Raw genomic sequence first — 16,534 nt, forward strand, 5'->3', positions numbered from 1 at the left:
ACCCATCCGCCGTCCAACCCCCAGCCACCCTCATCCAGGATCCACGCACAACGGGGAGGGCAGAATCCGTCTGAACACAAACAGGCGGGCAGCTCATTGAAATTTGAGGAAAGGGTCTGAGGCCTAAGGCTGGGCAGTTCCCGGAGGGTGGGCTCTAGAGCCAGCCTGCCTGGGTTCCAATCCTAGCCCTGCCACTTACTAGCTGTGTGACATTGAACAAGTTAATTAATCCCTCTGTGTTCCTCTTTCCTCATCTGTAAATTGGGAATAAAAAATATGCCCTTTCCTAAGGTTGCTGTGAAGGAATAATGTACTGATTCATGCAAAGAACTTAGAGCGGTGCCCGGCACAGCATGAATGCTTCATGGATATTGGCTGTTATCACTCCTCTGCTTTGTCTCTGCGGAGGCTCGAGACAGCCTGGTGGGCTTCAGCCTGGACCAGCACGGGAAGACCGTCATGAGCCCTTTAGCGACTAGGCAGGCAGGTTCCTTGGGGTCCCAGGGTGCACCGTTGGTCGAAACCACAGTGCATGGGTCTTAGTGGACACACCCCATCCCCAGGAGTCAGGCAGGGGACTCGCAGGTGAGGAAGTGGGGACCCCTTACTTGGCCCAGCAGTCACGGTCCTTACCTGGAGGTGAATCTGATGCTGTGAGTTCATCAGGCCAAATTCACCAGCAGAACTGACAGGAGCAGCATTTCCCACTTGATGTCTTGACAAGGCTGTTCCACAGATGATAAAAGGAGGAAAAGGGCTTCTGTGGGCAAAGGAGTTTGGGCAGTGCCACATATTTCATACTTCTTTTGGTGAATTTATTAGTGAGCTTATTAGCACGGTTGAGCAAAAGAACCCTATTTAACTTTACTAAACCCAACGTTTGCCAACTTTTCTTGACACAGAATCCTCTTCTCTCACTTCTCCTATTGCCAACCTATGGGACAGGGTTCCAGGGAACACTGTTTGGGAAAGACTGGAATACCAGGCTACTCTAGGCATGAGGAGAATTTATTACTGCCTGCTTTAGCTTTCAGCTGGATTGCATTGGCATGCTTCAGATGAGTGGCATTGAGCAGGACTCTGCCTGGCTAATTACAGAGTGTTAGAGCAGATGGGGGCTTGGGGACAAGGTTCCAGCCTCCTTTCCAGTCCCATCTCTGAGCCAAGAAAAGAACAAAGAGCAGGTTTCCCTTGGGAAGGAGCTGTCTGAGAAGAGGTAGCAGTGCTCAGAAAGGAGAGAACCATCTCAAGGCTCAGCCCCCTGAGGAGGAGGGCCAGGGTTGAAACAGAAGGAGCAGGCAGAATGTCCCAACTCCATACGTCTTCATTCTGCAGAACCCCAAGACCAGAGCCTCAGGCCCTGGGAGGAATGAGTGGCTCCCTGGACCTGCCCTCATCCACTTTTATTGGTAAGAGTTGGGTTCTGAACTTAATTACCTATGCTCAAATCCCAGCTCTGCACCTAATAGTTATGCAACCTTGTATAATGCCTCTAAACCTCGGCTTCCTCCCTCTATAAAATGGGGACAGTAGTAGAACCTAGCTCCTCTAGTGAGGATGAAATGCGATGACATATTTCTACAAAGTGCTCAGAGCGAGTCTGTGATAAATGTAGGAAATTGTTGTTCTCGTTTCCGTGCAGTAGCAGCCGACGCGTGGGTCCACCATGAACTGGAGTATCTTTAAGGGACTCCTGAATGGGGCCAACAAGTATTCCACAGCCTTTGGGCGCATCTGGCTGTCTCTGGTCTTCATCTTCCGCGTGCTGGTGTACCTGGTGACGGCCGAGCGTGTGTGGAGTGACGACCATAAGGACTTCGACTGCAACACTCACCAGCCCGGCTGCTCCAACGTCTGTTTCGACGAGTTCTTCCCCGTGTCCCATGTGCGCCTCTGGGCCCTGCAGCTTATCCTGGTCACATGCCCCTCCCTGCTCGTGGTCATGCACGTGGCCTACCGGGAGGTTCAGGAGAAGAGGCACCGAGAAGCCCATGGGGAGAACAGTGGGCGCCTCTACCTGAACCCTGGCAAGAAGCGGGGCGGGCTCTGGTGGACATACGTCTGCAGCCTAGTGTTTAAGGCCAGCGTGGACATCGCCTTTCTCTATGTGTTCCACTCACTCTACCCCAAATATATCCTCCCTCCTGTGGTCAAGTGCCACGCAGATCCATGTCCCAATATAGTGGACTGCTTCATCTCCAAACCGTCGGAGAAGAACATTTTCACCCTCTTCATGGTGGCCACAGCTGCCATCTGCATCCTGCTCAACCTCGTGGAGCTCATCTACCTGGTGAGCAAGAGGTGCCACGAGTGCCTGGCAGCAAGGAAAGCCCGAGCCATGTACACAGGTCATCACCCACATGGCACCACCTCTTCCTGCAAACAAGACGACCTCCTTTCGGGTGACCTCATCTTTCTGGGCTCAGACAGTCATCCTCCTCTCTTACCAGACCGCCCCCGAGACCATGTGAAGAAAACCATCTTGTGAGCGGCTGCCTGGACTGGGCTGGCAGGTTGGGCCTGGATGGGGAGGCTCTAAGCCTCTCTCATAGGTGGAACCTGAGAGTGGGGGAGCTAAGCCATGAGGTAGAGGCAGGCAAGAGAGAGGATTCAGATGCTCTGGGAGCTAATTCCTAGTCCTCCGCTCCAGCCACCTGCCCCAGCTGGATGGCATTGGGCCAGTCCCCCTCTGCTCTGCAGCTCGGTTTCCTTTTCTAGAATGGAAATAGTGAGGTCCACTGCCCAGGGTTGGAGGGAGGAGGGCATTCATAGAAGAACACACATGCGGGCACCTTCATCGTGTCTGGTGCACTGTCAGGGCTTAATAAAAGTCAACTCGTTTACTGGTTCCAGGTGCCCTCTGGTTGTGCGGCCTTTGTGACCCTCACATGTTCATGGTGTCAATCTCTCTGCCCCCGCAAAGGGCTGCACTTGGTCCAGTCTGATGAGAGGCATCCTCTCTTCCAGAAAGGGGGCCCCCCAGTACTCCAGGGGATGTGCTACTTGCTCATGCTCCCATCTAGCCTTTATCCCCCATGGCAAGTTTAGGCCTGTGGGTTGTCTGCAGAGAGAATGGAGCTTAGTCCACAGGGAGCTGCACGTTGCAGTGGGAAGTTCATGAACTCAGAATGCATGTGTCGAATCCAAGTTCCACCGGGACTCTGGGAAAGTAACTTCAGCTTCTCTCCAAAATTGGTTAATAATACCTAGCCTGTGGGGTTGTGCTGAGGACTGATGAGCTCATGGCTGTGGACAGGGTTAGCCAGCTGTATGTAAAAGGACACATAAATGTTAATCATTAGTATTAGGAAGTGCTTGATAATGCCTGTGGGAAATGAGGCAGAAGGCCCCTCCCTAGCTGCACATTAACCTTCACCGTCCCAGCCGGAACACAGTTCCCAGGCCCCCCACCAGCATATGTGGGGTCACACTCCAGCTTCCCTGGAGGCCTTCCCCAGGACCCACAGAGGAAGAACAGCGATGCTGTGTCTGGCCCTGTGCTAACTGGAGCATTTCATGCTGCTGACCTGCATTTCTTGCCTCCACCAGGGCTGTGGGTACCCTGGTCTAGAAAAGTCATAGTTGGCCGGGCGCGATGGCTCAAGCCTGTAATCCCAGCACTTTGGGAGGCCGAGACGGGCAGATAACGAGGTCAGGAGATTGAGACCATCCTGGCTAACACGGTGAAACCCTGTCTCTACTAAAAAAAAATATAAAAAACTAACTGGGCGAGGTGGCGGGCGCCTGTAGTCCCAGCTACTCGGGAGGCTGAGGCAGGAGAATGGCATAAACCCGGGAGGCGGAGCTTGCAATGAGCTGAGATCCAGCCACTGCACTCCAGCCTGGGCGACAGAGCGAGACTCCGTCTCAAAAAAAAAAAAAGAAAAGTCATAATTGACCCCTCCCATCCCCTACATAATCCAAGAGCTTCCCAGGCTCCAATCCCAAAAATATCCCACCACCAGCGTGGGATGCATTCCTGCACTAAATTATGGTTGCCCCTTTCCCTAGATGTCAGCTGCTGAGGACCTCAGAATGAGGCTTCCCAGGAAAAGGGCAGGAGAGAGGGCAAGGAGGCAATGGGAAGGGGACAGGGTCAATTCCACTGGTGCTGTCCTAGGCCTGGGCATAATGATGTCAGGCTCCTGAACCCCACAGAGTAGTCTCACCCACATACCTGCCTGGCTAGGAGCCAGGCCCAGCCATGCCCAGCCAGGCTAGAGAGGAGGCGTGGGCCAGGAGAGAAGAGCCACAGGTGTTTGCTCTGAATATGTGCCCGGGGAAGTCCACCCTCCTGCCTGCCCACCCAATCACTCTCGCTTGGCTCATTGGCCCAGAAAGCCCCACCCAGCAAGGGAGTGAGGAACAAAAGCTGCCTCCAGGAGGTCCTGAAGCAGACGGACAAGCCCAAGGACAAGGGAGGAGCTACTGGACCCAAGAAGGGTGAGGACTGAATAGGGCAGGAGGCTGGCCAGAAGAAAGCAACCAGCTGAGCTGAGGATATCCAAGGGACCTCAGGCTGTGGGCTGGGCTTCAGGGAGGCAGTCAGAGGCTCAGGGTCCCTAAAGGATCCCCAGGGAAATGCCAAGGAGGAGAAGGAATGTCCTGGCTGACCTAAGGGAGGACAGAAGATTAGGGAAGGGGGGGATCAGGAAGTAATGGGTTTCCGTTGAGTTTAACAAACATCTATTGTGTGTCCACTGGGCCAGGCCAGTGCTGGGTGTTAGGGAGACAGAGGTGAAGAGCCTGCCCTCTAGCAGCTGACAGTATGGCAAAAAAGTAAGACAGGTGAATAGACCATTTGGGTACAGGCGATACCTCTTGCTTGGAAAATGTCCCAGGCACACGATGTCTGAAGAAGCTGAGAGCAGAGTCAGTGATTGGGGATAGGGAGGGAGGAGGGTAGGAGGAGGGGAGGGTTTGGAGATGGGGCCTGATGGGGACTCCAGACAAGGGGCTGTGGAGGTCGGAGTCCACGGGACAGGGGCCTGAGAGGAAATAATGGAAATGCGGCTAGCAAACAGCCACTAAATGGACAGAGGAGGGGGTGCCCTGAGAGAAAGTAAATGGGGAGTCCAGACCACGCCAGAATCCATCCTCGGTCCTTCCTAAAGCTGGAATGGTTGGAATTCCAGAGGAACCCACTGTGGTCAAGACAGTCAGCCCTCAGGCCCCAGCATCAATACATGGGTTGGCAGGGATGATAGCAAGTCCCCATGATTCCAAAGCACCTCTGTTTAGTTTGGGAGGGAATGCCAGGGCTGAGACCTTCCTGGAGCCAGAGGCAAGGAGTAAGGATGAAGATTGTTCTGGGATTTACCAAGGGACTGATGTGAACGTCCCCAGCACAGGGCCAGGCTCCTGTTGGTGTTCAGTAAAAGTGGGATAGATCTGACAACTGATAAGGGTACGTTCCCACCCTTCCTGCCCTGGCCCAGCCCTGACAGCTGATGGGAAAGCAGATCGTCCAATTCAAACCTTCCCACAATCTCTTTAGAAGTCATGGGCTGAAACATGGGGTAATAGAGGTTAGCTGGCATGTCCATGCAGGATGATTGTCTTCACATGTATCTATTACCTTGTAGAATAAAATAGACCCTGATTTTGGAACCCGAAGGCCAAAGTGCAAGATTCTGCTACTTCCATCCGTGGACCCTTGGGCGGGTATCTCTGGGCCTTCACTTACTCTTTGTGAAATGGGGACAGGGGCAATCCCTACCCTGCCAAGTCATTGGGAGTGAGGACATGATGACACGGTGATTGTGAAGAGATTTTTTCCACCGCACCAGCATTAAGCGTGCCCATCTCCGGGCTCCCCCAGGCCTCAAGGCTCCCAAGGCCTGAGTGGGTGGGTAGCACCCAGGTATAGATCTTCCACGTGCAGTACCCGGGACACAGCCAGCATGAACTGGACATTTCTGAAGGACCTCCTGAGTGGCGTGAACAAGTACTCCACAGCTCTGAGCCGCATCTGGCTGTCTGTGGTGTTCATCTTTCGCCTGCTGGTGTATGTGGTGGCAGCGGAGGAGGTGTGGGGCGATGAGCAGAAGGACTTTGTCTGCAACACCAAGCAGCCCGGCTGCCCCAACGTCTGCTATGACGAGTTCTTCCCCGTGTCCCACGTGCGCCTCTGGGCCCTGCAGCTCATCCTGGTCACGTGCCCCTCGCTGCTCGTGGTCATGCACGTGGCCTACCGTGAGGAACAGGAGCGCAAGTACCGCCTGAAACACGGGCCCAATGCCCCGTCCCTGTACGACAACCCGAGCAAGAAGCGGGGCGGGCTGTGGTGGACGTACTTGCTGAGTCTCATCTTCAAGGTCGCTGTGGATGCCGGCTTCCTCTATATCTTCCACCGCCTCTACAAGGATTATGACATGCCCCGCGTGGTGGCCTGCTCCGTGGAGCCTTGCCCCCACACTGTGGACTGCTACATCTCCCGGCCCACGGAGAAGAAGGTCTTCACCTACTTCATGGTGACCACAGCTGCCATCTGCATCCTGCTCAACCTCAGTGAGGTCTTCTACCTGGTGGGCAAGAGGTGCACGGAGATCTTCAGCCCCAGGCACCGGCGGTCTCGTTGCCGGGAACGCCTACCCGACACGTGCCCACCATATGTCCTCTCCCAGGGAGGGCACCCTGAGGATGGGAACTCTGTCCTAGTGAAGGCTGGGTCAGCCCCAGTGGATGCAGGTCGGTATCCATAATCTTCGAGATCAGCAGATAAGATCACCAGGTCCCCCCAACCTGAGGCCACCCAGGAAAACAGGCAGGGGCAGGGGCATCCTTGCCGTAGCAGGGTGGTGAGAGGGGTGGCTGTGGGGGCTCAGGAAGCTCACCCAGGGGCCAATGTGGGAGGTGGCGGGTAGTTTGGTCCCTGGGTCCTGAGCCTCAGGGGAGGGAGGTTGATGGTTGGTGGGGATTTTGTATATGGCAATAGTGTATGTCAAACCTCTTAATAAATATGATTTTCCCAGTACTTTGCAGACCAGATGGGGAGTGGCGGATAGGAAAACGGGGGTGGGGGGATTAGGTGGACCTCAGAGAGGATGCCAAGACAAGTCGGTGAGCACCTGAGCACCAGAACCTCAGATCCAGGCTCACCCATCACCCCCAACACACACAGAGTGTGCCCCCAGGACGTGGTGGGGAGTGCCTAAAGGCAGAGGGTACTCCAGGGGCCTCTTGGCTCTGCAACCAGCTGGCCAAAGCCGGAGGAGAGGAACCCCAGGACACTCTGTGCCCAGCAGGAGTCGGTTCTCAGTGAGCGCCCATCACAGGAATGAGCGTGGGTTGGGTCTCCCTAGCCCTGCCCAGCACAGGTCCCAGATAGGTGAGTCCCCTCTGACGGTGGGAGGGGCAGGGCTGAGAGCAAGCCAGGGATGGGGGTCTGTGAAGGTGCCCAAGAGGCACATCCTACAGGCCAGGGCCCATTGAGAGTGTCTGAACTGAAAGGTCCCTCGTGGATCCTGGAGTATATGGAATTTCATGTTCTTTTTCACTGATACAACTTCCCCATTCCATTCTCCCCCACCCCACCACCACTCAGACTTTGGCAACTCCCAGAACCACACCTCCACCCTAACATGCCTCCAAGCCCCACCAAATGCCCACTAGACAATTTCCTGGGAGGCCCCCAGCCATCTCATGCTCGCCACTCCCAAGCTGACCTCAGCAGCTCCCCACAGACTTGCCCCCTCGAAGATGCCCCGCCCCATCTCATGCAGGACACAGCTATTCACCCAGCTGCCCAAGCCAGGGGAAGGGACAAGCCTGACATCCTTGTCCCTCATACCCCACATCCCCACTGGCACCAAATCCCACTGATTCCAGTCCCTAAATGCCACCTGAATCTGCTCTTCCTCTCCTTACGACAATCTAACTACCTACTGGACCTCCCCCATCTGCCTCCGCTACAGGGATGGAGTGATTTACCCCTCTATGCAACTGACCATGTCATTCCTCCTGCTTTAAAACTTCTTCCACCATCACCAGCCCCATGCCCTCAGCGTGGCCCCCGCTGACCCGCCCCTCTCATCCCAGCTTCCTCCTCCTTTCTACCTGCCAGTAATACCAAAGGGCTCCTGATTCCCCAGGCAGACACGTCACGTGGTGTCATTCTTCGGGCCTTTGTCATGCTATTTCCTCTGGCTAGAATGCCCTTCCCACCTCCTCTGTGACTCTCCCTCAAAACTCTAGGACAACTTTATCCATCTCTCCAAGTGCCAGCCTCGCTTGTCCCTCTGCCACTCTCCTCAAATTGGAACTGTCACTTCCCCTGAGTGTCTCCCTATCAGTCTGTGAGCCCTTTATGGGCAGGTCACTGAGTCATCCAGGTCCCTGCTGCCTTCAGTAAATCCTTGTTGGATGAGTAAATAGTCTGTGAGCTGCTTGGGGGAAGGAACCAAGTCTTGTTCATCTGAATCTTCCACCACACCTAGCCTGCGGAGTTCAGCAAAGCATTTGTTTGCTTGCTTTGCTTTGTTTCTGTTGTTGTTTTAACTAGAGCCAGCATCAAGGTCTCACCTTTAGGTAAGCAAACTTGAGTCTAGAAAGGGGAAGAGGCCCTTCAAGACCCCACAGATCTGCTGAGTCTGTCAGGGGCTGTGTCCTCTGTGGTCCACGGGTAGCCTCCACACCCACCCCTGATTACGGCATAAGATCAAAGTCACCCGTCTTTAGGGCAGGCTCCCTGGGAGCAGAGCCAGAGGCAGGGGTTTGCGTGCATGTGAAGGAAGGAGCAAGGGGAGTGGGGGAGGGAGGCACTGAGCTGAGCAGGGATGTAGACTCAGGGAGATGCAGCCTCGGTCCTATCCCTGTGGGATGAGGGGGCTTCAGATCATAAGTCTCGCCACATTTCAGTCAGTCATTACTTCAGGCGCCTCCAGTGGCAGGAGGGTTGGCAGGAAGCAGTAGGTGGCTCTGGCTCAGTCAAAATCAATTCTTCAGGGGTAGCCATAAGCCATCAGCAGCCAATATTCACAGCATTTGGGGAATGGATGTGCCCCAGTGAAGGGGACATGGGCAGGGCACCGATACCATTTACTAGACTCCTTACTCCAGGAAGCAAGAGTAGCTCCCACTTCCAATCCAGACCAGAGCTGGACCACCAGCCCAAGAGAACAGGGTAGCACTCCTGACCAGTTCAGAGCCAGATAGCCCCACACTGCTCAGACCACAGTAGCTCCCAAGTCCAGGCCAGGGGACCCCACGATAGCCAACGCCCCCAAGATTCCAGATCCATCCTCCAGGGACAGCTGCTAGGTCCAGCTTATGGTGAGCTCACTCCAGGACCTGACAGCTCCCATGGCGACCTCTCCTTGGATGCTGTTCCCAAAGGTCTCGAGTCCTGAGCCACTGAGCCAAGTGGGGACTTTCAGAGGAGCCTGGGACTAAGGACCACTTCAGCCATCAGGCCATTTTATCCTCAATCCCACCCACAATGTCAAGACTCACACTGCTCTCACCACCACTCACACCTGTCCACCTTCACCTTCTTGAAAAAAATCCCTCTTTGCTTCCTCTTCTGCCCTCTGTCCTGCCCACATCATTGCTACCTATCTCTCCTCATTCATTGGAGACTGAGCCTATAGCCCAAGGCCTTCTCCTCCTGCTATTCTCCCATGACCCAAGGCCTCAGGGGTCACCTGTGCATCACCCTGTCCTTTCCATCCCATGACTACCTTTGCCACAACGTTTAGCTACCCACTAGCAGGACCCCATCCCAGACCTGGTCATCACCCAGAACTGTTCCACCTCTAGAGCCTTCCATTCCTGGAAATATTTGTTCTTTATTATTCACTTTTATGTGAAAGCTCCATATGAGGTGTTAAGGAGTCATCTGGGAAAAATCAGACATGGTCCCTGACCTCATGGAGCTTACATTCTAGAGAAGAGGACAGCTAGCTAACTCATGGCACACTGGGGAAGCTGGGAAGAGAGGAAAGGGGATCTAACATTCAGGCATCCAGAAAAAGGCTCCCTGAGACATCTAGAGAAGGAGGATTTTGCCAAGCAAGCAGGTGGAATTCCAGACAGAGGGGACAGCTTATGCAAAGGGAGAGCATGCCTGGTGACAAAGATGGGAAGAACCCAGGAGCGCTCAGGCCAGGTGAGGGGCTCAGGTAGGAGTCAGGCTGGAGTAGACAGAGCCTGGGTCCTTGTAGTGCTTTCTTTGTAAATCTCTGCTAATGACTTTGGACTTTATCCTGAGAACAACAACAAATCCCTAGAGAGATGGCCTGAGCTAGGGTGTGCACCTTGGGGATGGAAAGAAGTAGATGGATTTAAGAAATGTTTACAAGACAGAATCCAAAACAAGTAGTGATTTAATTGGGTGTGGGGATCAAAGTGACACCCAAGTTTCTGGCTATGAATGGTGGTACCATTTACTTGAGTGAGGAGGTGTGGATGACTTCAGTTTCAGACATGTTGAATTTGAGATACAAGTAAGATATCCTGGTTTTTCCCTCTCCTTCACGGATGATCTCATCCCCTCGTCTAGTGTCTTCCATCTGCTACTACATTTATTAGTAGTGACTCCATTTTCAACATCTTGACCTCTCAGTTCCTTGACTTCCTTGATTTCAACAATCTTTTTATCCACCCTTCCAACCCACCCACCTGCATGTTCGTACCCTAGGCCTGTCTACACCAAGAGCTGCATCATCTCCCATCTATGTGGCTCACCCAACCTGGTTCCCATTCCAGCAATCCTTCTGCCCCATCCACTGACCCACCACTATGTTCCCCCACCCCTTCCCATTCTCCCTGCCCTCCTTTATCAGCTTAGACTCCACAAACCCCCAGATAATCACCAGCTCGCAGATGTCCTCCACTCCCTCACCTTCCCATGCCTCTCCAGTTCTCACCTGGCAAGACCCTAACTCCAGTTAAACCAAACTCTCCACATGGCACCTGTTCCTGAGCACCTGGAGGATAATACACCTGGACTGACTGGTCTCCATTTAAACTTCTGACCACAAAGTTCAAGTGGACACTCAGCACCTCTAAGAAATTCTATATTTTCCTAAAACTTTATCCCTACTCTCCAAAATGACTCTATCATGCCTTCTCCTCTTTCCTCAAACCTCCAGACGCCATTCTCCTAATCCTCCATTTAAGCTGATAGGCAACACAGAGTGCTGGGAATAGAACCAACAGGCCAGCTCAGCTCAGCCCACCACCACCACATCTGCCAAACTCACAGCATGAGTGGCTGTTGGCCTTGCCTCCTCCCCTGTAACATGGACAAAGCGTCCCTGCTCCTGGGACACTCCCCTCCACTTGGACAATGGACCCCTTCACCCCTCACCTGCTCTAGACTGTACCCCACAGTTGGTGCCTCTCTCTCCTGCCTTGCCATTTCCCTTTCTACAAATATGCTATAATACTTTCATCTCTCTCTTTTTTTGAATTGTCTGACACTCCATTCTTCTCCAGCTGCTACCTCATTGCCAAAACAAAAGTCTTCTATACTTGCTGTCTCCACTTCCTTGTTGCTTTAACTTGTTCTAGTCAGGACTACTCTTGTCAATATCCCCAAGGGCCTCCAAGCTGCCACATCCAGTGGTCCATTCTTTGACCTGGCCTAACTCCCTCAGAATCATTCAGTCATGGAGAGCTCCCTCCTCAAACATTGTCTTCTCTTGGCTTCCAGGCAGCATCTCTCCTGGCTTTCCTCCCACCTCGCTGATGGGTCTTTCTTGATGTCCTTCAGTGCCTCTCCTTCCTCTTCCTAAGCTCTAAATGCAAGATGCCCCAGGGCCCAGTTCTCTACCTTCTTTCCTCCTCTCTATACATTTCCCCTTCAGTGACCTGATCCAGTACCACCTATAAAACCATCCATAAACTGATGGCTCCCACATTGATGTATCCAGACCTAACTGTTCCTATGAGGGTCAGACTCCTGTATTCAACTTCCTATTGGTCATCTAAAACAGAACTCCTAATTCCCCTAATCGAGAACAGATTTAAGTTTTCTCCAAGCCTTCCCCACCTTGGAAAATATCATACCCATCCATCCAGATGCTCAATTCAAAAACCTGGAGTCTCTTTCCTCATAATCATATTGGCACCATTAGCAAGTTGTATTGGCTATAATTCCAAAATGCCATATTCAAAATCCAATCACTTGGTGACTTCATATCTAACACCCTAGTCTTTCCAAGTGCTTCAGTCCCAGGTGAAGGCACCTTATTTCTACACCTAGACACCTGCAGCAACTGGTCTCCCTGCCTCCACTCTTGTTCCCCTAAAATTCTTCTTCCACATAACAGCCTGAAATATCTTTCTAGCATGTCAGTCAGATCAGTGGAGTCACTCCCTGACTTAAAATCCTCCAAGTGGCTTCCCTTCATGGCCAGAAAAATAAATTTAAGCCAAACTCTACCATCACCTGCAAAGTCTTACAGGGTCAGGCACTGGCTACTGCTCCAAACCAACCTCCCTTCACTCTCCGCTCTTGCCATGCTCCACCCACATTGGCCTTCTCCCATCTTGAGGTCTTTGCACCTGCCTCGCTGACAGGGTTCTTCCCCTCCAGCTTGATATGTCTGTCTCCCCAGCATTCACATCTCAACTCAGACATCCCCTCTTCCAGGAGGCCCTTTCTGACACACCCTCCTCACCCACCACACACCATCACTCTCCATTGTGTGACCTCATTTTATCTTCTTTGTAGCACTTACTAGTACATGAATTTTTTTTTTACATATTTATTATTTTTATTGCCTCACTGGGATGAGCTCCTTAAGAAGTGGGACTCTGCTGTCTTCACCCTTCTATCCTCCAGCACCTAGAACAGCGCTTGACACATAGTAGGCACTCAATTAAAATGGGTTGACACTGATGATGGGCACCCAGAAGGAGATGTCTAGTAGGCTGTTGATGTAAGAGGGAAAAGGACTAGTCAGGAGATATCTATTTGGGAGTTGTCAGCATAAATGCCTGAATATAAGACACGATTTTGCTCCAAAATTACCCTTTAGGAAGGAAGCTGTTGTCTTTCATTCAAGTCCTTACAAAGTACCCTGCTTTTGGGAGGCATGCTCTCAATTATTGCATTTTGAAACAACAAAACGCTCTTTGGGGAAAACTCATTAGCCTGAAATAACCTCAATCAATGAAGTTCTGGATATTCATGGTGATTGCTTGGCAGAATCAGAAAAAAAAAAGTGAAGGCAAAAGCATTTCACATATATTGGATCATTATTCCCAAGGGCAGGACTTTACAATTGCAAGTATTGTCTTTGTAAGCAAACCCATTTTAAAAAATCACTTTAAAACAATAAAGGAAGTGGTTATGTTATGGAGATGACAAATACCTACTGGAAGATTTTTTTTTATTTATGCAACCTAATATTAAACAGCCAGACTTTTATGGCAAAGAATAAAATCTCCAGCATCATACACAGATTCAAAAAGCACTATGTCTCAAATAACTTAGGCAGAAATAAAGTTTTTGTGTTTTGTAAAATGTTGATAACAACCAAAGCTCTAATGATATGGACTCAGATGTTAGAGAAAATGTTAAAATTTAAATAAAATTACTTCATAAAGCATGAGGAGAGAAAACTAATACCTCTTACTACATTGTTTTATACAATTTGTGATTTTTAAACTGTATAACAAACTAAGTTAATAAAGTACATTTTATTTCAACCACACTAAGAGTTTATATATCCAAGTCAGCCCACACACATTTTTGAGGCTCTTCTCAATGGGAATATGGGGGGTTATGTTTTGTCTGGAGATCTATCTGGGCCTCTATGGTAGTTGGGGACTTGAGCCTTGGGAGTGGGTAAAACCATACAGAGACTGGGGGAGAGATGAGAAGATACCCTAGGATGGAGACTTAAAGGTCAAATAACATGGGGGAAGACAGCTCCAGGCAGGGTAAGTAGAGATCATCCAAGCCACGGGAGTATGATGTCGTAGAGGAGGAAGATGGTGTTGCAGAAGCCAAGAGAAGTGTTTCTAGGAGAAAGTGATCATCAGAGCCAAACGCTGACACGGGCCAAATCAAATAAGGACTGAAAAGTGTTCGTTCCATTCACAACATGGTCATGGGTACCTGTGCAGGAGAATGGGATGTAGAAACCAAGTCCCAGGAGAGTGAAGGGACAGTGAGGGCCAGGCACATGGAAACAGGTGTGAACAACTGGCTGGTGAATGTGGCCATGAGAAGAATAGGAAATGAGAGGGTGTTTGTTGGCAGGAGAATCAGGGGACCAGCGAAGATTTTTTTAATCATGGGAGAGGCTTGAGAATGTTTAAATAATCATGGGATGAATCCAGTAGAGGAGGGTCAAGATCCCAAAGAGAGATGGAAGGAATGGGATCCAGAGCCAGAAGGAGGCTCAGACTTGGAGACTTGGACTAGAGAAAGAGGTTCGGCTATTGTATCAGGAGGGCAGGAGGAAATGGTGAGATGGGGGCAAGCCTTCCTATGCTCTGACCACAGCCTCCACCCCAGCCCCCTCACTTAGCTCCTCCCTCAACACCTGTTCATGACCCCATAGGCACTTCCAGACCTGACCCTGTGTCCCTCTCCCAATCTACCAGCCTCCCTGCCCTACATTCTCTTCCTTCTGCAGCCAGCCTAGGCCTGAGCTCCACAGTGTCTTTATTATCACCCTCAGCTCACATGGGAGCTGCCTTCCCTACTAGACCACAGGCTCTCTGAGGGCAGGAACAGTATCTGCCTGGTTTGGCAATGTATCCTCAGACCTTTCACCATGGCCAGTACACAGTAAAAGGGTAATGAATGTTTGCTGAGATGGTGACTGGAATGAATTGCTGTCTCACAGCATCCCCACTACCCTCTGCCCCTCCTTCCTTAGCAGAACTCCAGGCCCCGATCAATCCAACAGGGCTTCTCTATCTCTCCATCCTGTGTTGGACTCTGCTAGAGTAAACCACGCAACCAGAGTGAGGCCACTGCAAATTCTTGCTCTCCAGCCTAACCTAGGCGCTCGATGCCACCTGACGAATTCTGCTTTGGTCTCTCTGCTGTTGTACATGGTGGCAGCTTCCTCAATTTCTCCATTCTCCTCAAACTTTCTAGCACATTCCATCTTATTTACATCCTATTTCTTAAAGAAAGTAGAAGCTATCTGGGAAGAATGCTCTCTTCTCGCCTGCCACCAAACCTACAGACCAATGCTCATCCACCACCTCCCTCTCTCCTTTCCTGCAGCACAAAGGGGTGGGCCCACTGTTAACTCTCTAAACTCTCGACCTGTGCATAGGATCCTCTTTCTCCCCCACCTCTTTGCTTTCTTCTGCATCTCTAACATCTACTTCTCTCCTGGATCTCTCAGCATTTAAGCATGCTCAGATCTTTCCCATCCAAAAACAAAACAAAACCCTTCCTTGACCCCATGTTCCCTGCAGCTACCTCCTTATCTCTCTCCTGGCTTTCACAACTGTGCCTCCTGAAACTGATGTCTACACTTACTGTCCTCACTTCTTCACCTCCCACTCACTCACCCACCAGCTATGATCTGTCTCTGTCCTCACATGCCACTCAAACTGCCCTGCCTCTGCCAAGTTCACCTACGATTCGTTTGTCACTAAGCCCAGTGGAGGCTTTCCAGCCCTTGTCTGTGTGATGAGGTATTTAGCAGGGTAGATGGTCTTCCTTCTTCAGCCTCTTCTCCAGGCCATTGAGTCCTTACTCGCTCTGCCCACTCAGCACTTCTCCTCTTCCTCTAAACTGGGGTTCTAAAGGCACCTGGCAGGCTGATTCCCAGGTCCCTTGTCCTCAGGGTGTCCTCTAGGTGAGGCCAATCAGCGTTCTTCCGCAGATCATTTCAATTGTTTCTAAGAGAAGAGTGTCATGGCAAAACTTAGAAAGGAGGAGCTCAAGCTAAGAATAACCTTGTGCAAAAGCCCATTAGTGCAAGGAGAGAAGAAAGCCAACAGTTAGAGAGGAGCAGAAGTGAAGCGGGCGGGAGAGCAGCTCCAGATGCACCCCAGACCTAATTCCAGGTACCCCTGGGGCCCCAAGGTCCCCCTGCCCTTCCCGTGTTTCTGTAAACCAACGAATTGCCCTCTGTGCCTGGAACTAATTCAAGCTGCATTTCTGTCATTTGCAATTAAGAGTGCTGACTAATATACCCAGGCTTCTGGGACACCACTCCTCTGGTTTTCCTGCCACTGCTCCGACCGCTCCCTTTCAATCTCCTTCAGCCCATCTCTTAATTAGGAAAGTCCCTGGGGCTCCGTCCCAGGCCACCTTCTCTCCTCAGTCTCCCTGCCCTCCCTGGGCGATTACAATTACATCCTCTCCCATGGCCTTGACTACCATTCCAACACTGTTGACTACAAAATCTGTATCTCCACCCTTCTTTTTTTTATTTTCATATTGTAATAGAATATCCTTAACATAAAAATTACCATTTTAACTGTTTTAAGTGTACAACTCAGTCACATTAATTACATTCACAATGTTGTGCAACCATCACCACTACTTATTTTCAGAGCCTTTGTTGTTGTTGTTGTTGTTGTTGTTGTTGTTGTTGTTGTTGTTGTT

The 16,534-nt window shown here is 51.2% G+C and overlaps 2 protein-coding genes across 3 annotated transcripts in view; both read left to right on the forward strand.

The window, feature by feature from the left end:
• GJB5 (gap junction protein beta 5) overlaps positions 1-2,848 on the forward strand; it is a 3,652-nt gene extending 804 nt beyond the window's left edge. Inside the window, exon 2 of one of the 2 annotated variants that reach the window (XM_017884527.1) lies at positions 1,643-2,848. In XM_017884527.1, coding sequence (XP_017740016.1) covers positions 1,667-2,488 — 822 coding nt within the window. In that variant the 5' untranslated portion in view covers positions 1,643-1,666 and the 3' untranslated portion in view covers positions 2,489-2,848. The remainder of the gene's footprint in view (positions 1-1,642) is intronic. The other variant, XM_017884528.1, reaches the window with a different exon arrangement.
• A 1,094-nt stretch (positions 2,849-3,942) lies between these two features.
• On the forward strand, positions 3,943-6,976 carry GJB4 (gap junction protein beta 4). The gene is made up of 2 exons (XM_017884530.1): positions 3,943-4,443; positions 5,586-6,976. The coding sequence occupies exon 2, from the start codon at positions 5,904-5,906 to the stop codon at positions 6,702-6,704; it is 801 nt and encodes a 266-aa protein (XP_017740019.1). The 5' UTR covers positions 3,943-4,443; positions 5,586-5,903; the 3' UTR covers positions 6,705-6,976.
• Positions 6,977-16,534: the final 9,558 nt, after the last annotated feature.

This window comes from Rhinopithecus bieti, unplaced genomic scaffold (genome assembly GCF_001698545.2).
Source record: "Rhinopithecus bieti isolate Rb0 unplaced genomic scaffold, ASM169854v2 scaffold_13029, whole genome shotgun sequence".
Lineage (NCBI taxonomy): Eukaryota > Metazoa > Chordata > Mammalia > Primates > Cercopithecidae > Rhinopithecus > Rhinopithecus bieti.